Source organism: Cygnus olor, chromosome 5, assembly GCF_009769625.2.
Source record: "Cygnus olor isolate bCygOlo1 chromosome 5, bCygOlo1.pri.v2, whole genome shotgun sequence".
Lineage (NCBI taxonomy): Eukaryota > Metazoa > Chordata > Aves > Anseriformes > Anatidae > Cygnus > Cygnus olor.
In genome coordinates, this window is record NC_049173.1 from 33,493,628 (window position 1) to 33,517,388 (window position 23,761).

At 43.6% G+C, this 23,761-nt stretch overlaps 2 protein-coding genes across 2 annotated transcripts in view; both read right to left on the reverse strand.

Annotated features, from left to right (window-relative positions):
• Positions 1-1,612, reverse strand: part of INO80 (INO80 complex ATPase subunit) — a 68,159-nt gene extending 66,547 nt beyond the window's left edge. Inside the window, exon 1 of the mRNA XM_040558309.1 lies at positions 1,294-1,612. The gene's annotated coding sequence lies outside the window, so the exon portion shown is untranslated. The remainder of the gene's footprint in view (positions 1-1,293) is intronic.
• Positions 1,613-1,814: 202 nt separating this feature from the next.
• EXD1 (exonuclease 3'-5' domain containing 1) lies at positions 1,815-23,742 on the reverse strand. The gene is given in 13 exon segments (XM_040558008.1): positions 1,815-4,388; positions 10,375-10,566; positions 12,172-12,315; positions 16,169-16,201; positions 16,203-16,250; positions 16,368-16,472; positions 17,502-17,545; positions 17,548-17,598; positions 20,096-20,232; positions 21,762-21,813; positions 22,862-22,893; positions 22,895-22,928; positions 23,608-23,742. Coding segments are annotated over 13 exon segments (1,314 nt in total). The 5' UTR covers positions 23,735-23,742; the 3' UTR covers positions 1,815-4,073.
• Between the last annotated feature and the right edge of the window lie 19 nt (positions 23,743-23,761).

Here is a 23,761-nt window from a genome sequence, read left to right on the forward strand (position 1 = left end):
CATGTAATTTAGCTTGTCAAGCAGCGTGCTTGCTGCAGAATTTACAGCTTATTACGTTATCCCCAAGCAGAGCAGAACTTGCTCATTTAAACAGCCAAGAAACGCAACGCAGGATTTTAAGCAACTTTAATAAAGTACAAGCGAGAGATGCCCAGAAGTGAATTAAAGGAAATGCTCTTAAGCATTGGGAAAGAGTTCGGGCTGCAGGCCTCCCTCGTGCTCTTTTCACTCACTGCTCACTACCTCAGCAATCGGGGGGTATCAGGATCTACGCTTATGTGTACGTGTTAGAGAAATGACAGTGCAAAAGTGGTATTTCTGATTCACGCGTTTTGGGGACATGTAACTGTATGAGGTGCGCTGCACAAATCCATGTGACAGATTTGTCTGAGAGCAAAGTAAAATTGTAGAAACAGACATAAATAAGCTTCAATATAAAATGGGGTTTTAGTTTAATTATTTTGAAAGCACACGGCAAAGTTAGCCTGAAGGAACTAGCACGACAGAACGGGCTGGGTGGGAAGGGGCCTTGAAGACCCCCCGGCTCCCACCCCGTGCCATGTGCAGGGCACCTCCCGGCAGCCCAGGCCGCTCCATCCCGCCCGGCCGGCAGCACCCGGTGCTGCCCCCCCCCCAGCCTCTCCGCGCAGCCCGTGCCAGCGCCCCCCCGCCCCCGGAGCGCCCCATTTCCCCCCGGTGCCCACCCGGTGCCCCCGCACCCCGCGGGAGCAGCGCCCGCCGAGGCCGCCCAGGAGGTGCCGGCAGCGCGCAGCCGCCCACGGCGCGGCCGGGCCCGGGGCTGGCGCCGCGCCGCCTCCTTCCTCCTCCTCCTCCTCCTCCTCCTCCCCCGCCCCCCCCCCCCCCGCGTTAAGGGGGTGCCGGTGCCGGTGCGGGGGCCCCGTTCCCGAGCCCTGCCCGCGGGCACCGCCCGCTCCCCCCCCTCCCCCCCCCTTCGCGCACGCGCCACCGCCCCCCGCGCGCACGTGCGGCCGCAGGTGCCGGCGGCGCCCCACCCCCACCCGCCCCAATTCCCCCCCCCCGGTCCCGGTCCCGGTCCCGGTCCGGGGATTGGGGGGGGGGGGGGGGGGGTACCGTGGAACCCCCCGGCGGTGCGGGCGGGCGGGGCCCTGCGCCTTTAAGAAGAGGCCCGGCTGCCGCCGCCGCCGCCGAGCGGGCGGTGGGGGGGGGGGGTGGGCCGCGGCCTGTCCCCGCGGCTCGTCCCGCCCGGCCCCGGCTCGGCCCCGCTGCCCCCGGCCCGGCCCGGCACGGCGGCGGCGGCGCCGTGCGGCTCACCTGGGCGGCGGCGGCGGGCCCGGCTCCGGCTGCGGGGCGGCGGCGCCGGGGGGCCGGGGGCGTCTCGGGGGCTCGGTGCGCCGCTCTGCTCCGCTCCGCCCGGCCTCTCGCCCCGCGCTGCCGGGGCTGGCGCCGCCCGTGTCGTTGCGCGGGGCGCTCCCGGCTCCCGCCTCGCCAAGATGGCGCCCGCGCGGCTGCTGCTGCTGCTGAGGAGGAGGCGGCGGCTGCGGGCGCGGGGACGGCGGCGGCGGCCACTTTGGCTCACTGCGAGGAGAGGAGCAGGGACACGGGGAGCCATGGCGGGGGGGAGGAGAGGCGCCATGCCCAGGCCTGAACAATCGAGCCCCGCGCCGCCCCCCGCCGACCCCGGCCCGCCGCCCGGCCCCGCCGCCCCGCTCGCGCCGCCGCCGCCCGCCCCGTCGCCCCCGCCGCCCCCTCGGCGGGCCCCGGCCCCGCGGCCGGCCGGCGGGGGGCCCGCGCGCATCGATGCGCTCCGCGGCGCGATTGGTAGCGCCTGGCGCTGACGGAAATTGCCGAAGGGACTCGGCCGAAGCGGCCGGCTGAGCCGGCGGGTCTCGCGGGAGGCGGGGGAGCTCTCGCGATGGCTGCGGGAGGCGGGGGGGGGGGCAGCGGAAGTGCACGGCCCGCTCGCCCTTGAGCCGCCGGAAGGGCGGTGGGAGCGGGGCGCTGCCGGCCCGGGGGCGGCCCCGCGGGGACCCCCCAGCCCTTCACGGCCCCCTCGGGCTCCTCACGGCCCCGGGTGGCTCAGGCCCGAAGGAATTGCTGAGGACGCCGTGCAGGGGGTGCTGAGGCGCGGCCGCCTGCCCCGAGGCGTTAGGCAGCACCCTCAGCTGGGGCAGCACTGAGGTGGGGCGCTGCGGGCCGCTGGTTGTACACAGACGGGGGTCGTGCTTCGCGACGGAGAGCCGTGGCACGGCAGCACACGGAAAGCGGAGCGTTTCTGCGGCCCCCGAGACTCGGCTGGAGCTGCCTGTACCTGCACGCGGCCCTGGCTGCAGCCAGCAGGCACAGGGAGGAGGCAGAGCGCGCGGCTCTTCCGCACGTTGCTTAGAAAATGAACCCTATCAAATGCCACCACACAGCAACATTGAAAGGTTTTATGGATCGTTTTAAGAAGTATTTCAGAAGTCTTTCTTTCTTCTCCTTCAAAAAGCTTGTCATTTTCAATCTGCATTTGCCGCTCATTGATACTCATCAGTCCCAACCCTTTCTTTCCCTTATGCCATTACATAAAACAGTAGAGAGCTGCAGCCTCGTTTACTCAGGAAGGTTTCTTTAAGTAATGCAGTAACAGAGATGTAGTCATACTATCAAGTCCCTTAACTAAAAATCCTTCTTCTTTTGTAATAGTTCCAGCCAGAACTTTGTTTCCTCTCGGAAGAGTCCAAGAGCACAGCTCAATCTCTCCTCTGGAAGGGTGCCTGTAGAGCTCGGTCTGTATCCTGCACCGAGGCCAAACCCACTCTCCTACCTCCCAGACTCGAAGCCCTTACATCCAACCGTCCCTCCCTTATCTGACACGCTGCCATTCTCCCTGTTCCTCTACTAATGGGACTGGGTGGACCCAGATGATTTCAGTTGTGAAAATACAATGCAAGCACTTCAGAGCTGGCTCTGAGGAGCCTGTGTGTTCCACACCATCACTCACTGCCTGGGAAAATCTTGTTCCAGATGAACAGCACGAACTCCAGTGCTGAGAAGGGGCCCAGTCCACTGCCAGCATCCCCTAGCAGACCAACTGAAACAGACTGGATCTCCACATAAAAAGCTGTAAGAAACTTGTTTCAAACCTGGTTTATTTTTTCTACAGTAAACTGAGACAAAGGAACTATACAGTTTAGTTACATAATACCGTTAAGGTTACGCCAAAAAATGGTCCAAGACTCGGGCACTGCTTGTATTACCTTTGTCACTGTGGCAGAGTGCTATCAGCTGGAAAAGTTTTACTTTTAGTGAGTAACAGCCAAAGCAAGCACACTGAGAATAAACTAGTTTTGCCTTTATATCTTACTTTGCTTGGGGAAAATGCTAGACACCTTTTAAAGTAATTTAACTGCTCCCCCACAGACACTTGTGTGTATACAGACATTACTGTTACAGCCTTATCTACAAGAGTCCGACAGAGTAGGGCTGACAAACAATGGCAGAGTGCAACATAATAAGCAGACTGCTGCTTTTGTCAGTTAGCCTAAAATCTCCCTGACTTGGCAGAAGAGTCCTTTTAAGGAGTACACCTCTGCCGTTTTTGCCAGCAGAGCTGTTGATTAGGGCGGGATATTTTGCACTCTCCTATGCGTGGCTGTTGTTTAGATACGCCAAGAGACTTATCTGTGAATAAACCAAGCCCACGTTAGTTGGCCAGAACTCTTGTGTTTTTTCCAAGCAAGCCCTTTCTAATCTCAATGAACAGGCATCTTAGGAGCTCCCCTATTTAGATATTTGGTGGGAGTTTTACATGTGCTGCAACAGTTGATAACAAAAGAACCAATACAACTTAAGACAGTTGTCTAATAAAAAAAGTCAAGAGCAAAACCAGCTCATTAAAAAAAAAGATCTCAAAACAGATCTCGACAAATCACAGCAGGAATTGCCTTGGCATTAGAGAGACCATTATTTCCCATCAACAATCTGTTTACCTGTCCTTGTAAAGAGAGGAGTTTTTCTTTGGTACTTCTTCTACATGGGGAACAGCCCCTTTTCATTCATTTGGATGTCAGATCCGCAATTTGAGCTCATCAAGTCACCTGTATCAAAGATTTTTACAGCCAGTTTGAGGCTGGTTTGAGGTTCTCCCACAGACTTGCCACTTGATTTTGATTTTCATTCTTTTCCTGACGAAGTAGATCCTGATTGTTGAAGGATGTTTGAGACACTGCTTCATTTGGGGGAAGACAGTCCCCGTCATCTCTATGGGCTGCATCCTTCTGTGCATCGCTTCTCTCATTCATTTTCACGGCTGGCCTGATCAAAAGACCATCCTCATTCATCCTGTAGTCTTTCACTGCTTTCTCCCTTCGCAGCTTCTGGATGCCTGCCAGCTGACGCAGCTCCTTTGGCAGCTCCGTGCAAGTGGGCTGATAAGGGAAAAAGAAAAGAAAGAAAAGAAATCAAAACAACACATATGCATACACGTGCTCTACTTTTGTTAATATCAGATAAGAGCTCCCTCTGTAATTAGCCAATGAAACAGAGTAATCATCTCTCATTGCATCTACTGAATGCATTAACTACCTGCAAACACTATCTTGGGGTGAAGGAGGGGAGACTCTCCTCTCCTTTTTAAAGGCAACCCAAAGGGAAAAACATTAGACTTGCTTTATTGTTTACTCCTTTATTATACAGATGTTCAAGATTTAAGTAATATTTCACATATGGGATTTAGATTTCCCCTGAGATCTTTTGCACTATCAAGTTGTAAAGCCCTCAAAGAGGCATGACCATTCAGGTTTCCTGATAGGAACCACTGTAAAGGCAACTTTTCTGGCTTTTCTTTAAAAACGTGGTATTTCTATCCTAAGGATTTTTTTAATACATTTTTTTTTACGTGGAAAAACCCAACATAGTTTATAAATCAATAGAACAGCTGCTTAGGAAGTACATGACAGGAGATGCACTCCTTAAAGATTGGACTAGACAATCTTAAAGGTCTTCTCCAACTTGAATGATTCTATGATTCCTTGACTCGGTTCTGAGCAGTGCATGGAACTCTGTACAAAACATTACATTTTCATTCAAAAACATTTCAGGATCCGCTCTTTAACAAGGACTGCAGTGCTCACCGTGTTTGTGGGAACAACAAAAATATCCACAACTGCTTTCATCTATAGAAAGGGGAATTACATATAAAAAGGAAGCTTGCTAACAAGCAGCCAAGCAAATTCAATTCTAGCAGGTTGCATGGGGACAACTTCAAGACAACGGCAAAACATCACAGAAAGTGAAAGGAAACTGGCAGGACTGCAGAGCAGGGGAACAGAGACTATTAAATAATTGCCCTTCAGAACAGTAAAGCCCCATCCAAATGAAGAAGTCAGGAAGGATGAAGTTGCAGAACAAACAAAAGGCAGGCCAGAAGAATTTAATTATTATTTAGCAAAACAAAAACAATACAAAACTTTCTGTAAACACAAGAAGCACACAAAACATCAACCATGCTGCTAGGCCAAGTGATGGTCAGAACACAAAAGCAGCACAGGAACAAACACAACATATTTTCACTTCTGCATTCAACATGAAAAAATGTGGAGGCTCCCACACCAAAAACACTTGCTATGTATCCAGAATGTTTCAGATTGTTGCATAAATATTTGTCCTGATACTTTAAACAGAAACAGCAAGGTGCATTTCACCCAAGATTCCTGAAACGGTGATGAAACAGCTGAACAAGCAACTGTAGTAACTTGCTTAAAACTTGCCTTGATATCCAGGGACTGGAAGATGGTGCACGTTTAGAGACAGTCCAGGGGAAGACAGAGGAAGCTACATGCTGGTTAAGCCTGATGTCAGCGTGGACACACTGGCAGAAACACCAAGAGCAGGAGGAGTAAATATACAGATAGGATACTCTAGGGGAGTTATCATAGCCTTTGTAAAGGGAAGCCATGCCTCACAAAAACTGCATCTAGAAGTCTGCACAGATCCAGAGAAAGGCAAAATAGTTCAGACAGCATCAAGAAAAAAAAGCAGATGAAGCACTTACTTGCAAACACCCCACCTTCAGTTCTATTTAACCGGAAGAACTTACATCCAGTTTCCTGACTGCCACACAACTCCGCTACAGTACCAAAGCTCTGCTTGTGAACAGCCATCAGTTAAAGTGCTGCACTTCTAAGAGATCATTTGCTTCTGAACACCAATGTGCTCCCAGGCAGCATTTGCTTCTTTGAATCTAAGTCCTATACATCAGAATGCAGTGGTACCTACAAACACCTAACCACGCACAACAGAAATCTACAAGGAGAATTAGAAATTTCACACACAGCTCTGTTACTAGCTCGTTTCTAGAGACAGAGCTGCAGAGGCACAGAAATCCATTTTACTTCATTTCTGCATCCACAAGGGGAGTAATTACTCCTGGCAGAAAGCGATGCTGAAAATACAGGAAATAGCAGAGACCTTCAGGATGGGAAGTCTGGGATGAGCTCACTCTCAGTGGTGAGGGAAGATTACCATTTGAGACAGACTTTACACTTAACAGCACAATTACATTCATCAGCCTTATTCATGCCTATCTTTCCTCAACTTGTACTGGATGCAGCAACCCCTAAGGGAACGCAGTGACTTCCTCAGTGCAGGGCAACTGAGGAGGCTTGGCTTTTTCTCCTTGATTATGCATGTTCACTTTTCCTTTCCTTTTCTATTCCTGAGAATAGGAACAACAGAGGGCCCCACCCAGATCTGCTCCCAGAGGCAGAATCCCCCGATTAGACAAAGAAAGGAGGGAGTTGCTAGTTGCCCTGATAGCCATTATTCAACATTTTTTCTCATTACTCAGCATTACTCAATTCACAGGCAACCTGGGTCTGGAAAGCCAAAACATTTTTTTCACTGCATATATCCTGATGCCATTGTAAGACACAATAGCTGTTGGCATGATGAATTTCTGGATGCAGCAGTGACCCAGGAAAGATTAGGAGGATGCTACAACACTAGTCCGAGCTGAAGTTCAATGGTGTCAGCTCTGATCTGGAAGCTCAGATTCAACATGGCAGCCGGAGATGGGAGGCAATATGGATGTGTATTCCACCCAGCTTCAGTACTTCATTAAAAATGAAGTCTCATGACCGAAACTGTTTGTATCTGAGTACTTGTTTTGCAAGCATAGTTGCTGTGGGAGTATCATAAGTTTGGAGGAATGGGAGAAGGAAAAGAGCATACACTTGCATGGCATGTCACTCTAAGGTCAGAAGCGGTGACAATTAGCAGGACCAGGGCAGGCCAAGGAAGCGCGGCTTTGCTTGTTGTTTAGTCAGGTATGGCATGCTCAGACACCTTTGTAGCCCAGTCTATGTAACTATTTTTCCCTTTGGTAAAAGGTTGAACATCTGCTGTTCTGTTCAGAGAGCACAATCCAAAAACTCAAACAGAAGACAGAAGGGCCCAGAAAAGGTTTCCTTACCTGGAGTGCTAGAAGTCAGTCAGTTTCCAGATCTGGCCATCTTCTCCAAGGGCTTGTAATTCAAAGAGGCCATGGGGACTTGGAGACTCTTGCCTAGTGGCTTTCATTCCCCCAACTTTCAAGTAAAGCCTTCACGTCCCACAGATGGTTCCTGTTCTACTCAGGAATTATGTCCACCTTCCAATTTGGACGCTGACCTTGTGCAAGATAACTTTATGGCCCTGGAGCATTCATTGGCTTTGGCTTTGCCACAATGCTGCTTCAGCAACTGAGGACTCATTTCTAGTTCTCCAAGGTTGCCATGATGCACGAAGAGAGCACACTAGACTTCTATTTCAGGTTCTCAGAGTGTTTCCCCCTGCACAGATATTTACTTCAGAATCCAAGGAGATCCACTGCTTCTCCTGAAGCAGCGTTAGAACTGCATCAGATGATGCCTGGAGAACAAAGTCATCAAGCATAGGGACTCTGCTGCTGCTGGAGGCTGGCTCCAAGGTAAAGACAAGCTTATCATACCAGACTGCTGTTCACCAAGAGTCCAGCAACTTTTTTGCTACAATGGTGATTGAACAGTTAGAAGATCTACATCCAGCAAATTCCAAGTAAAAATGGGGCCATTTTACTAATAAAGAAAGGCAGCTACACTGAAGAATTAGGATGTTGACCAATTAAGTATGGTAGACTAGAAGCTAGCTATGGAAGGTCAAATAAGAAAGGAAGGACAATGTCCAGCCATATATAAATCCTGCTGGATTCAAGTCACCTTTAAAAAAAAAAAAAGTTAAATAACTTCAAGAGGTTGACTATTTTCATTCAGTGCTTTCTATCAGACTGCCCTGTATTCTTTTAGTTGGTATGAGACCTCTTCAAGCAATACGTAATTTTGTAGAACTATATCCCAACTACAAATCCCATGAAGCTTAAGTATAAATTGTAACTAGTTGGTGTAAGTAGTAAAATAGTTCTTTTACAGTAAAAGGATTTTCCAGGCAGCTTTGAACTCTAGCTCCACAAGAGAACCAGATCTGAATAAAGGCTCTTTGATTCAAGGAATTAATAAACAGTCAGAGAAACTAAAAGTTGCATAAAACTATTTATTATTTTTAAACAGATTTAGTTGAACTTGTCAACTCACAAAGGATGCCCTTAAAATTAACTTTGATTTCTTACTTGTTGAAAAAAATTAAAAAACACAAAACCAAAACAAATAGCAGAAAAGACACCAAACCATGGAGATTTGCTTGGGCTTTAAATACGTTCTAGTATAAGAGACTTTCATTTGCGTGATCCTCTTCCAAGGTATAAAAAGAGAAAATGATTAACAGTGAAATGATGGTGAAAATGGCTACTCTTACTGTCCACACTGTAAGATTCCTCAAGCAACTGCAAGTATGACCATCAGATGTGATATTAAATAAACCTTCAAAATGCCATTTGAAATGCTCATGATCAAATTAATCCCTTGGCTAATCTTATGCAGTAAATGGATTTTAAAAAGGATTGGCTTCAGCAACTATTAACCTGACTACTGTTAGAAAATTCTACAAACAAATAGCCCAATGCTAAGTAGAATTCTTCTGTAATCTTTTTACTTTTTAAAAAGTGTTCTTTTCCCCTCTCTCTCTCTCTCCTACTTTTGCACGCTTTTTACACTGGAAATTCAGATGTCAAGCTCATTTTTTTTTAATGTAAGTATACACAATCTTCTGTTTTTGATATCTCTTCTTTCAAAAGAAAAAGTTTTCAGATATGATCTGTGAAGCAACTGTGACCTCTTGTGGTTATCTAAATTAATCTCCTCTTAAATCCTTACTAATGGGATTTACTGCTCTGAGCCCTTACATAGCTCTCAAAGGATTCAAGTCTGTGCTCAAGTGCTTTGTTAAACCAGGGCAAAGAAATAGATAACTCTTCCTTTAAGACAGACCTGTATTCACTTTTCCAAACAAATAGTTCAAGGTATTTACAACCACAAAAATGAGTTAGTGACACGATCTAATCACATTAGTTCAGTCTCCTCATGATGAACGACGATGTCTGGCAACTTACCTTTTACTCTATCTTAACACCAGACATGTCTTACACAGTTATTACAAGCCCTGCTAAGATTTCTTCACTGAAGACACTGAAAAAGACCACACCAATACCACTGCCTATTTGGTTTGCATGGAACTTTCTTCCCACCAGTGAAGAAAGTCAAGTTCCTTAACCAAAAATCCCTCCCCTTCTAAAAATGAAGAAGGAATTACTGAAGTGTCCACCACACAAAAGCCACTACAAGGTATCTGGACATGCATTTGTGAGACAATTCTACTAGGTCTATGTAACCAAAGATGAGAAGTGTTACTTGACTAGATTTTTTTAGGTAACTCAGATGACAATAAATTTGAAAGAAAAAGTAATTCATGTCTTTACAGAAATAAAAATCTTCGGGCAACAAAACATAACATTTCACAGAAACAAACAGGACATTCAAGTAACTCAGCAGTAAGGGTGACACAACTGGTGAAAAAACAATAGAACAAATGTTGGGGAGTAAAACCTCTTAACAAACCAAAGCAACTCTGGCAGTTCCAAATAACACCACTTTACAACTGCCTGTTACTCTTCATGTCCACAAACACACATACCCTCCACTGAGCCCAGAGATTCTCAATCTCAGGTCAGAATGAACAGAAGGCACGTGTCCATTCCTTAACAGTTGCAGCTCACCACCCACAATACTAACTTAAGGAGCATTTGTGCGAATAGACTGACACAAAAGCAGCTAGATAGATGCAGACACCATCGCTTCTACTGCTGTGCTCCAGAAGCAAGATGTGGCATGAACTAGGGTGTACAATTGCAGAAGAGGAAGCTAATTTAGCTATGTCCTCCAGAGTTCATCCATCAAAGCCTTAGATCACATTACCAGGCCGAGAAACAAGCTAGGACATACCTACCTTTGTGCTCCTAAGGTGACCTCTAGATCCAGTCTGATAAGCATTTAAGTAATCATTCACCACAGCTGTTAGGTCAGACATCAAATTGTCCATTAGAGATGAGTGGACCAGCAGAAGGTACATAGCCTTCAGAGCAAGCGCTTGAAGCAGAGAAGGTGGAAAGGGTCTCAAGAACCATATATCAGGATTCTCCTGTGTATCTCAATACAAATGAAAACAGTTATTTCAGTAGCAAGAATTATAACAAAACTTTTCATCACGTTCTTCTGCAGTTTAAACAATATCGCCAGATCCTGATCTCTATTTCAGTGCTACTGAATGCTTGCAGTTTCTAAGGCCATCTGTGTACAACCCTGGGGATATCAGAGAAGAGGAAGCCTGGGAGGAGGAATTACTTCTTAAAAAACAACAGAAAAAAACAACATACACCTACTAGAGTGTGTAATGCTAGGTTCTCTCTCACCTGTCTAAAACTAGGTAGGAAACTAGGTGTGTGTTCCTAAGAGTGGAGCTGAAAGATCAAGTTGGAAAAAAACCTCCCATCAGGGAAGCAGCCAGGGATAGAAACAATTTCAGTCAGCACAACTGAAATTAGCAGAACATGAGAGTAAGTCCCAGGGAAGCAGCACGACCATGATACTGTGAGCGAAAGTATCGCTACAGTCCCTTATGTTGGTATACTTACTATATACTTATTACACAGTCATTTTTCACTTTTCCTCTTCAGACCAATAGGATGATTTGTTAAAGTTAAATAAGGAAGGCAAACCTGTTGTCATTTGGTTTAGATCTGCCATACAGAATTCTCTAAAATTAAATTCTGATAGACACTATTAGAATTCAGACACCGAAATAAAAAATAAAGATGTGTTCAAATTAGAGATTTCACTGAGCAGCTATCAGGTTAAAAATAATTTGCCTGAACAAATTATAGCCGTATCAAAAGACATTTAATTGAGGCTTTTGACAAAGACTTCATATCAATGAATAGATTGCGCAAAACCACTCAGATTTACTCAGGAAGTTACAAAACTAGTATAAAGGGAGAAAAATGGTCTGACAGAACAGAGCTTGTTCCCATTCACGAAAGAAATCCTGTCTGTATAGTGGGGTCTCATTAAGTATCTAGCTCCTCCCATATTGAACAGTATTTTTGGAAGTCCTCCTGCCAGTCCCCTCAACTAGAAGAAAGGTCAAGTGATTAAAAATTCAACAAAGAGACACCACATCTGGCACCATACTATTTACATGCTATTTATCCAGCTTATACTCCCCAAATCTTGGGGACTTCTTGCCCATTAAGATTTCCCTTGCTTGTCCCTCTCTGAAAGATTAAGAAAAACAAGGACAGAGAACAATTATATAGCAAATGCCACTGAACTGTGCTGCTACTCTCATTTTTCCATTCTAGCAGTGCTGGCTAGAGTATTCCTCTTTCCCTGCACGACTCAGGGTTCATTTTACCCAATTTGTTCTGTTGGAGCTAGGTTTCAGAATTAGTCAAGCATATTAAGATATCCAGACCATTTTTTACCCATTACACAAAACTTCTATTGCACAAGCTTTGTGTTTCTTCAATACCTCAATTTCAAATGTACTATTAGGAAACACTAGCATAAGCACTGACGGGAGCTGAAGCTTGCATCTGCCTCCCAAATGACTATTACGAAATGTCCTTAACTACAGCAATTTGACTACTAAATAGTGTGACATGCTCTTAAAAAAAAAAAAAATCTGAAAAGGGGCACAGCACAGCTCACAATTCAGTCTTCAGAGGTGCCTCACTGAATCACTCACCGAAGCCACTTCCTGCCTGCACTTCACGAGGGCATCCCGTTTGGAAGGTATCTTCAAGTGCTGCATCAAACACTCCTGCAACGTGCAGACGCGGTGCGGAAAGTAGCCGCCCGTCGCCATTGAGAACTGCAGAACATCAGCCACCTGTGATGGAAGAGATCAGTATGTCATCACCAGTGTCTGCTGAGCAAAAGCAGAGATTTGACGGTGGGGAAGCATATTACAATACAAAAAAAAAAATAATATATGCTGCAGACACATTTATCCTCATTTTGACTGTATACAATTGCAGAACTAGTAGTCTGACTCCTTAAAGCTGTCAAGTTAAATGAAGAGTAAATCAGGTTATAAGAATGATTTCTCCAGACAGCACATTAGGAGTATCAGAAGAGAGTAAGCACACAGCAATATTTCCCCTGATACTTCTTGTTGCTTTTTTTTTAAACACGAAGTAGTGATGCAATGCAAGGAAAACATGATGAAAGAATATGTAAGTGGTCTAAAACCTTTTGACTAAAAACTGATTTTGCCAGTAAGACTCATCCTTGACAGCATACAGACGCAAAACTGAAGCAGACAACAGCCTACAGCAGTAACTGCATGGCATTTTTTTGCTTGTTTCCTATGCTGGCTTTATCCCTTTTACCTTTTGCAGTATCAGGCTCCAATTCTTGCTACTAATTCGGGAACACAAAGATTGCGACTATTTTAACAGGTGCAGAGAGGTGACAATGGAAAACAGAAACCTGGAAGAGAGTCTACCCACCAGGAAAACAGAGAAGAGAAACTGAAAAGCCTAGATCCACCTTCAAAATCTAATACTTGAGTGATCTGTCATTAGAACCAAGTTCTCAGACTTTCTCTCCTAATCAAAACCCCAGACTCCTACTCTGGTCCTCTGGAATCCCCACTGACCTCTCATAATCCTTCTCTCCTTTCTAACTTTGTTAAGAAACCTGGAGCCAACACTCTTAACACAAGTATCTACAAAACTGCCAACAAAACCTGGAGTTTACATGCTAGCCCAGTTTTACTGCAAGTGTTACAGCTGAAGCTGCTGTTTGAGCTGTTCCACCAGGAGCTGCCCATGTGCTATCCAGACGGCCATACAGCGCTTTACAGCACCAGCCCAACCCCTGCAATGGTGACAACAGGATTTTCTAACTTTGACTTCTTCTGGCCACTTACGCTGAGTGCAAATTCCACGACTAGACCCCCAATTCCTGACTTTTGCCATCCAATAGCAAAGGCAAACAAGCTGGTATGATTTACTGCTGACTAAAACTGACTCTAAGGCATCAGCTGCCTTCTCTGGGAGAGAAGCCATGTATTTACTACGCTTACCAGAAGAAAGCAGTAAGCCAATCCGTTTACTGAATTCCCAAGGAATAAAAGCTTTTACGAAAGTATTATGAGGAAGACACAAAATGCTAGTGAGTAGAACAAGCCATCTTGGACTAAGGAAGGAAATTATGTCAGACCTCCTATGCTCTGTAGTAGAACAAAGAATCTAGGACTGCCTATACTTCTGGTACGCTGACTACACTCTGCTGTAGTCCAAAGAAGTCTACAACCATCAGCTGAAAAGTAACAGTACACATGGGGAAAGGAACTGCAATAATTCAGTCTAACGAATTCACTGAAGAGAGGAAAATTAAGACCCAGTGAAAGCTGACTTTCACTGGTTTGTAAGCACAAATAACCAGGTAAAGAGGGAGTTTCCATCATTCCTTACCGAACAGACCTTTTTACTGTACCTCTGACCACTAAAAACTCATCTGGCTTTTAGCTCTCAGTGGCCAAATGCAGATGAAGAGGAACCTCGGGAAAGACCTTCTGAAGCAGTCAGTTATTTTTACTCAAAGTCAAGATAAAGACTTTCAAATCTATGGAGATGAATATTCCATTCCTCTAGAAGGTTAGAGAGGGAGTTTCTAGTTTAAAAAAAAGAAGTCAATGCTTTCCAAATAAGAAGATAATAGACTTAAATATTTAAACAAAAATGCAGTCTATTCATGAAAAGCCTAATCTGAATGAGCAAGATTATAAAATAAACTTAACAATGAAAACAGTTTTAGCTATCACTGAACTCTCAGAAAATCTTAGTCATGGTGTGCTACTGGCTTGGATTCAAGGGCAGAAACTGACTACTACATGCTAGAGGTGTGTATGTGCATTGATCTGTGGAACCAGACAGCAAATACCTCACTTTCACATTTTGTGATTACACTTAGCATGAACCTCTGTTTTATGGACAGTCTCAAGTCGTCGTACTTTCTTTATTCTTTCAGTACACACATCTAAGAAGAATTGTATTATTCATTTCTTAGTAAACAACTATGCAGTCAACAATATTTTAAGAGGCAGAGATTTCAGAGCATGAGAATGCTCTAATCTCACGATGCAGCACAGAAGTGTCAGAGAAGGCAGTATTGTGGATGAACATTAGAAACCTTTCACTGACATGCACTACGTGTATATTATTGCAAGCAACAAAGAGTTGCAGCAGCTGGCCGAAACCATGGGTAAAACTTTCCAAATGATGCAGGCAGAATCCCATTTAAACTAGAATTCTTCAATCCACTGCTGCGTTTTTAAACAGTCTCACTTGCACACGCACTTGTGTACATAGCCTGTTCCAATTTTAAGAAGAGCTTCTCAGTGTTAAGTGCTTCACAAAGAGCATCTGTGGGAGTTTGCTCACAGGAATTTCCCAGTTACTGTCTCCAGACAGTAGATGACAAAAGTAGATGACAGCTTAATACTGCAATAACAGGCACACTTTAGGGCAGTCAAAACCAAACTGTTCCCCTAGCTTACTTAATTAGATGTATGATTCAGACTCAGATCAATGGATCAGAGTAATTGAATCTAAGCCTAAAGATCTATTAATGCAAGAAAAGCATGCATGTCAGCTCATACTGGACACAACAGAACTATGAGAGCCATTTTATGGGCCTCGGAGGTCCTAGCATGGATCAGTCCGGTTAGTCATTTCCACTGTACCAGTTACATGTTCTAGTCAGTACAATTGCCTAGTCAATACAATTAGCAGCACTGGTAGGAATTTTCTCCTTGACCTTTTTCATGCAGTCAAGACTTAACACTGACATAGATTGATACTCGATTTGTAGTAGAATACTAAAATTTAGGGGCAGAAGGCCAAACTAACATCAGAGAGGGACTGAAAGAAACTTCTGTTGTATAACATTTACTATAACCCAGACTAAGGCTTTGAAGAGCTACAGACAGTCATGTTTATGACATGAAAAATCAGTGCATATGCAAGGACAAGAATAACACACCACACCCATTACAAACAACTATAGCCATTTTGTTATTTTCTTCTCTGAAAAGACTACAATTTTCCACTTAGCCATGCAACATTTTAACTACCACAATTATCAGAGCCAGCACCAGCAAAGATTTTTGTGATTATCTGGCCTGTACTCTCACTTCCACAACTGTGTTTATTAACAGACACTCCCATTCCTGGATACCTGTAAGCCTGACTGTTTCCTGCACTTGTGAAAGGGTCAGAAAGGGTAACCAGGAATATAAAACACAAGTCTACCTGGCTCCTGTTAAAGCCACAGTAGCATCGGGTTCTGCCAAGTTTTATCAAGACCCGTTAGCACATATTAAAAACAAACAAACAAAATACATTAAACTTGCTGCTAGTATTAGATATAACAATCTTTTAAAATGGGAATTTAGAGACACCCAAAGCACCTCTCATAGATTGATGCTTCTCTTGACTAAGATAAAAGCTTCTTCTGTGAAAAGCTAGTATTTTTAATCTATTCTGGTCTACACAAGACAAGCTCTGAATACCAGCCTTGCCTGGCAATTCTTACCTAGAACAAAAATACATTTAGAAGGCTCAACTATCACCACATTCCACTAACATTAAACCTTCCTTGAAAGAAGGCTCTGAATAAGGCTCAGTTTTCTATCATCGAAACTTTTGTTGCCAACCAGAAAATGTGAAGGGTACCTGTGTATCAAAGACATTGCAGAGAAGGACGCTTGTACTGGTGAAAAAGGCAGTCTGAGATCCAACGGCAGTCATGTATGACCTGGAGCAAGAAAGAGCTGTCAGACAAACCTGTGTCCAACTGCAACTTTTTGGTAATCACTACATCTATATGCAACCCCTCCTACCTCAGATGTCCTCACACACCCTTAACCCTTACCTTCAAGATGTTTTTATCTTCCAGCACCATTTGTAATCCATTTTTGAAAGCTTGAGGGCCCAGAAGCAAAATATCAAACAGAAAAATACGGCTCTTTGTTGCTATCTACAACAAATTGAGTTAGAAAGAAGATGAGTGAGAGAGACGAGAGCAATGGATTTGAAGGTAGGAGGAAGCGCACTGTCACATACAAGACAACCTTATATACAAGCTCACGTTAAGGAGCACACTTTCCTTAATGCTAATCTATGAGAAAGTCTTGCTTTTTTCAGAGATAACTCACAATAATTAGAAAGAATGACCCAGTAGTCTACTATACACATTTAAAGGTAGCACTTTGCTGCATATTAAGAGCACACCCTATCCAAAGCACTTCGCATAAATTCCTACATCTACCTCAATGCCATTTCTAAAGAATTCCATCAAGAAAAATTCTTGTTCCCATGACATTCCTTTAGGTATCAAAAACTGCTACCAAAAAAAAAAAAGGACATTGTTTTCCACTACACCATTCCATACAGGCCGTAACATTTAGATGTTGTCTATACTCAAACTCATAGTGGCGTAACAAAAGCTGATATATGAATACAATTTAGCCATGCCAAAGCAAAAATTCTGTGGACACTTACTTCTGCAAGTTAAGTTTGAACTTCCGCACAAGTTTTTGCTTTGGATTAACCACACTCACTTTAAACCTCTTTAAAAATAAATCAGGATGCTTTGAGTATATTAACTATTCCTTTCCATCCCTTCCTTTTCAGTTATAATACCATAGCTAATCAGATTTTATCATCTTTAGATGGATTTTACTTCTTCAGTTACATTGGCATTGTGATTATGTGGGTCTCGCAGTTTTTCATAGACAACAGTTGTACTATTGTAACACCTCTACCCCTATTCAAGTAATAAGATGACAAAACAAGCAAATTATATATATATATATATTATATACACAGTTTATTATATTGCCTTACAATAGCGTAATTCTCCTGTCACGGTAGGTGTATGGAAGCACCTTAATTGTCTTGAAGAAATCATATCCTTATCAAAACAGCCACATTAGTACATCTTAAGCACAGGCTAATCCCCAACATTTCTTAGTTTTGCGTCCATTTAGGGCACATCTGGGGAAACATCTGCTTCTTACCTGAAGCCTGAGAGTTTTCCATGACGACATAATTAACACCTTCTCCCTACACTAACACACGCTGCTGTTTCAGGTGCAGCCTACCTGAAAAACGGGTAAAAATAAACAGTGCCAAGAATGATAAGCATAAGGACAAACATAAAGCTGGATTTTTCTGGTCACGATCCATATGTAAGCTAAATACAGATCAGGAACACGAATCCCCATATATAGTGATCCAGAGAAACAGACACAGTATCAGTCCAGTTACAGATAGATAGCTGGGTATTCCACAACTAGAACAACACAGATTTAATAGAAATCATGGATTAACTAAGATTATAAACTCCCCGTATCTCCTCAGAGAAATTCTCTTAACTGGTTTAAGGAACTTCCTCACGATCACAAAGAAGGTGTTCCTGTTAGATAAAACGGGAACACATCTTCTAAGGTATTCAGATAAACCTGTTACCCTCACGACACAAGAAGTTTCAAGAGATTAAGATAAACTAACCCATACTGCACATGCTGCCTAAGAGCGGCAGAAAAAAAGCTAGCTTCTTTTTCAAGCAAAAAAATACATCATCTGTAAGCAGGGAAATCTTGCCCTGTGGTAAAAGAGCTTTTTCCTTTGTGTGCGCTCTCGATTTATCATAGAAAAACCAAATCCCAGATGATGTAACTGCAGAGAAAATGGCATGGAAGGCATAGCATTGCTAGTCTAATTCAGACCTAAAAATACTGTTCGGTTCAATAAATCTATCATGGGTTCTGAAATTTTCCCACCCATCCAACACTTCTGAAGTTCCAAACACCCTGAAACAACACGATTCCCTCTCCAAACACCAACATTCCACATGTTGTTCCCTTCTAAAGATAATTGCTCACTAACTAGTAATACTGATCTCTCATCCCATTTACAGGTGAAACAGATTCTGAAAACAGCAACCAGCACACAATGGTATAAATTTGTATCTGCTACAAACTCGTGCACTGCACTCTTTCCCTGCATGTATGTACAACTTAAATATACTTTAATACCAACAGGGATACCATTTCTACTTGACTTAAGAAGCCAGTTACTACTTATTACTGAATTTTCACTACAGTCTGCAGAAACAATTTCCAATAAAAGACCTCATGGAGCAGTGTTCACCATCCTGCACCTAATGGAGCTACTGACAAACTGAACAGAATGGGCTTAAAAGTCATATACGTTAAGTAAAAGCTTTAGTTAATACTTACTGCTGGGCCAAATTTCTGCTGGAAGCAATCAATAACTGTGTACTCTACCTTCCTTCTTCCTCTTTCTCTAAAATAAAGTTTAAAAAGCATTAGAAGCTTCCTCTTATCGAATAAACTCTGCACAGAGTATGTATTTCAGTTATATAATCACTCTACTTCTCTGGTTTATCTACTCAGCTCTTCCTTCTCTACTCCCTGAACACATCCAAACAGATCATAGAATCACACAATGGTTTGGGTTGAAAGGACTTTAAAGATCATCTGGTCCCAACCCCCCTGCCATGGGCAGGGACACCTCTCACTAGACCAGGTTGCTCAAAGCCCCATTCATCCTGGCCTTGAACACCTTCAGGGATGAAGCAGCAAAAACTTCAGGTTCAGTTTACTGAACTGTCTGCTTCAGACATTCATAGTCTTGAGCATGAACCAAAATTCTAAATTTTTCACAGAAATACTGACTGTTCAAAAGTTGCAGTGTTATTTTTTTGTCTTTGTGATGTATAAAGAAAACAAAGATTTCAATTAAAGAAATCGCATCTGTTAAAAGAGGGCTGACAGAATTTAAGACAGATTTTAGTATTTCTGAACACCTGCTTAACAATGTCTAATGAACAGATAAAGGGCTCTCAAAAGACTTCCTTTCCCTTTAAGTAAGATGCAAACATTAATAACATGCACCTATGACAACAAAAGGACAGTCTCCCAAACTCCTATTGCAAAATCACATGACAACACATTAAAGGCTCTCCCAGAGTATGTCAGCCTCACTCATTTTCTTCCCCACTTCCCAGGCAAAAGCAACCGACCTTCCTTTAGGTTGTACAGGCCTTGCATGCCTGTCACGGCTCTGTATGAAGAGAGTGAGCCAACCGCATTTTAGATCTGCACCTGCGGGTGTGCATACGGCAGGAACCGCTCAATCGAATCAATGCAAGTGCCTTCCATGCATAACAGCCAGTGCAGTGCAGAAGAGCAATAGTCTTAGTGAGCTTTCGCTTATTTGTCGTGCCACGTACATTTCAGGTACAAGGATAAGACTAAACAGCCACTAGAGAGGAATGCTCACTGGCTGAAGCGCTTGACTTCTCCAAAAACCAGTTATGCTGCTCAGCCACTTTTACAGCTGATGAGAACCACAGAATTAACATTCTGGAAAGCAAACAAGTTTTCTGATGTTGTGTACATGTTTGCAGGCAAAAGGCACGCGTGCTGATATCGAGCTCTGTGCCTATCTGTCCGTGACCACTGTTCTTTCAGAATACAGCCTGTCCAGATACAGGCGAGCCAAGAGCCCACAGCTTCGGGGGAGATCCTGTCTGACACACTAACTACATTGCCTGAATAATATTCGTGTTACCTGAGAGGGAGTACTTTAAGCTATTCAGGGCTCTGGGCTGGCTGTCGGGGAAAACACCTGGAGAACTCCATGGGCTACAATCTGCTTGTCCTGTGTCTGCTCCTTTGTTCCCATTCCCCTCAACAGCTGAAGTGCACCTGCAGAAGCAAGACAACCATACATACATAGCACAAAAGTCAAAACATTACACATTTCACCAGCATGGATTTTCATAAGGAAAATTATTTCATCCAACGCCACCTACCTGCATCTAGACAATGAACCACTGCACTGAAGCAACTTCCTAATCCCATGTGCATGATTCTGAAGGGAGACTTTGAAGCTACCCCATATACGCTTATTTTGCCCACAGGATCTTTACTTCATATGAAATTTCAGATTTATTTCTAAAACTAAAAGGTGAAAACAGAACCTGAACAGATATTCACCACAAAGGTCAGCAATGAAGGTTTCAAGAGAATAAAGAGCTAAAAGTACCATGAATAAGTACCTGATCTAAGCCCAAGAACCACGCAGTTGAAATATCTGCAAATTTTTACACTGAAACCTTAATATTTGATCATTATTTAATCATTATAATCGGAGGGTGATTTTACAAGTTAATAAATCAGTAAAACAAGTATACCCACTGAAACTTTACTACAATTAAATTGAAGTTATTAAATATTTAAAAGAGATAGCAGCAAGTCGAGGCCAGAAATTGAGTTGGTAAACATTCACCTGACTGAAACATGTCATGTATAAGATGTTTAATTTCTAAAACAGGACATTCCAACATCAAGAGCGCTTTACTGTGAAATATGCCTTATTGGTATAAATTTCTGTATACTGATGTAAAGCCCTCTCATTATGATTATAAAGCTCCTACAGTGTATATCCCTATCTCAATATAATAAAACATAAAAGTAACTCTGTGATCAACATTTACATGTAGATGAAAAATCTTGTATCTAAAATGGTATATTAAAAGATTAGTAAAAATAAATCTGTCACACAAGAGAGCACAGCATGTATTTATTTAACTGTGAAGAAGGAGACAAGGCAGGAACAAACAAGAGAAGTGCTGCTAATCACAATTCTATGAGCTAACTATATTTTAACGACTATTCAGTAGATACCTCTTCATTCCTACTTTTCTTAGGAGAAAAAAAAACTTAAATGTGATCTTGTGAGAAGACCCAAAGCAAAGTCATCTAAGAGCAGGAGACTGTAGAAGTCTGAAATATAGCTTTACCAGCTTCCTAAAGTCATGTTTATATACATTTTAGAGCATCTATACAAACATAATTCCCGTGTACAATTCGCCTGGAACTATTCAGGCAGAAGAAATGTTCATGGGAAACTGTCCCTGAAACCATAAGCTGACCTGCAAACAAACCAAGCAAATCATTCTACCCAGGAACATTAATGGGAACTAAAAAAAAAAAAAAAAGGAAAAAAAAAGGAAAAAAGAAGACAGAGAAATAGTAAGTTATAGTTTGAAAGAGTCTTTTAAACAGTGGAGGCCTTCTACTCATCACCTTATTAATCTCTTTATAAGAAATACAAACTTGGCACAGCTGGGTCTGAACATCTGTAAGATATTAAATGCAGGCAGTGTCTCCCCTACCAATTGCATTCCTATCCCCATCTCCTTTCACAAAAGCAAGCAAGCATTTCAACATACTCGGAAAGCATTGCTGTTCCGTTCCCTGAATTCGGTTCATCCAGCAATTCCACTACAATAGAAATAAATAATTTATATTCTGGTGCTGACAAGCAACTTTTGGGAAGTAACAAGTGTTAAAAAAGGAGAACTATAATGAATAATAAACAGCATAGGACAGACATATATACAAGAAAAGAAAACAAATTCAAAATACAGCTTATGTATTTTTAAATTCGCTCTGATGTACAACTGCATATAAAATAGCTCATGTAAGTTGCTTACAAAAAAACTATCAAAATTTTAATATTTAAACAACAAGCAGTGGGCTTAGCATCCCACCAAAATGAAGTCAATATTGAACTACAACTCATTACCTTACTTGCTATTAAAAATATAAAACAGTACAGATATAAAAAATACAATGGAAAAAGGCAGATGGACACAGTTAAGTACCTGATAAGCTACCTTCTAGCTACTTCCCCCTCAGCACTTTGCTCTTTGTCCCCAGAGCAAAACTTGATAGCAGACACCCATAGAAATAAACGCACAGGACCTTTACACACTAGAAACTTTTTTTTTTTTTGGGGGGTGGGGGGGGGGGGAGTAATTCTGTATTTTATGACTAGTGAATCACAGAAAAAGGCTCACATAAGCAGACCACTTAGTGGAGATTCCTTTCACCTGCACAAGTAAAAGCAAAATCAAATTAACTAGAACTTTCAGCAATTTAACTTCCCAGCACAGAACATCTTGCACTTGTAAGAGAACACACATAAATGTGTAATTATGCCTTCCATCTTCAGGAAGTAAACAGGGAGCATGCATAGCTCAACTTCCTGATTGTTATTTCCATTAGCGGTCTTACTGAACTTTATTCGTTAGCTCATCAATTTATAAGCCTTAATGCAGTACAGTCACAAGACCTTCATGAAGCATTGGATTACTATTTCATAACAGATAACTGGGGAACAAAAGGTGTGTGATTTCTACATCGTTCTGATTCCTACTGACTTGGGTAGAGGTAAGTTGTGCAACTGAAGAATTCAGCAGTGACCAAAACTGAAATGCTGAACCGAGTGTCCATGATCCCCGTGTCTTAACACACATTAAGGCCTCACCACTGACTATCTCGTGTTCAAAGAACATCTTTACCTGGGGTGCTTCTGCCAGTTTCCAAGTTCTTCACTGCAATGAGGGAATAGAAAAAATAGATGCGTCAAGTTCTGCTGTTACAGGTAAAAACTTAGCATTTACTGAACAAAGCAAAAACAGAGGATCAGCTACTTCTATTAATTACAATAAAGTGAATAAAATGGGTATTTTAAGGGACAGTATGTTTACATAACAGCATTTCCATACAATGACTCTGCGTGCTTAACAGGACAGACTTCTGGTCTGCTACACCCACATAACCTCAAACCAGAGAGCACAGACAGATCCAGCTACTTTTATCTCATCTTTAAGACTGTATTTTATTTATCCCAGGACTGTTTAGGCTCTGGAGAACCGCATACACGCGCAGCAGCAGGCACAGTGAGCGCTAGGCAGGCTCTGGGCTGGAGGCCGCACATGCTGATCCCGAGCAGCCCCTACAGAAGTCACCCACGGCTATTTTCAGACCAAGGGGTTCAACCAGCGGGGGACGGGAGGGTCAAACACCGCTTTTAACGACGGAGCGAGCTGCCGGTGCCTGTCCCCCAGAGGCCAGGCTCACACAGAGCTGGTTTCCTCACAGAAGCGCAGGAGCCCTCTAGGCAAGCGGCCCCGGAGCCGTGAGGCGCCAAACGACCACAACAGCCTCAGCCTCCAGCCCCAGCCTCCCTTCGCCAAGCCGGGGCGCTGGGATACCACAAGCAGCCCCGACCTGTCCGTAGGAGCAGGCTCCGGTCGGGGCTGAGGTGCTGCAGCACGCCCTGGAAGGCGCCGCTGCGCACGGTGAGCCTGACGGGCCTGCCCAGGGCAGCGCTGAGCCGCGGGCTGCTGATGGCCATGGGGGCGGCGCGGGGCGTCCTGCCGCG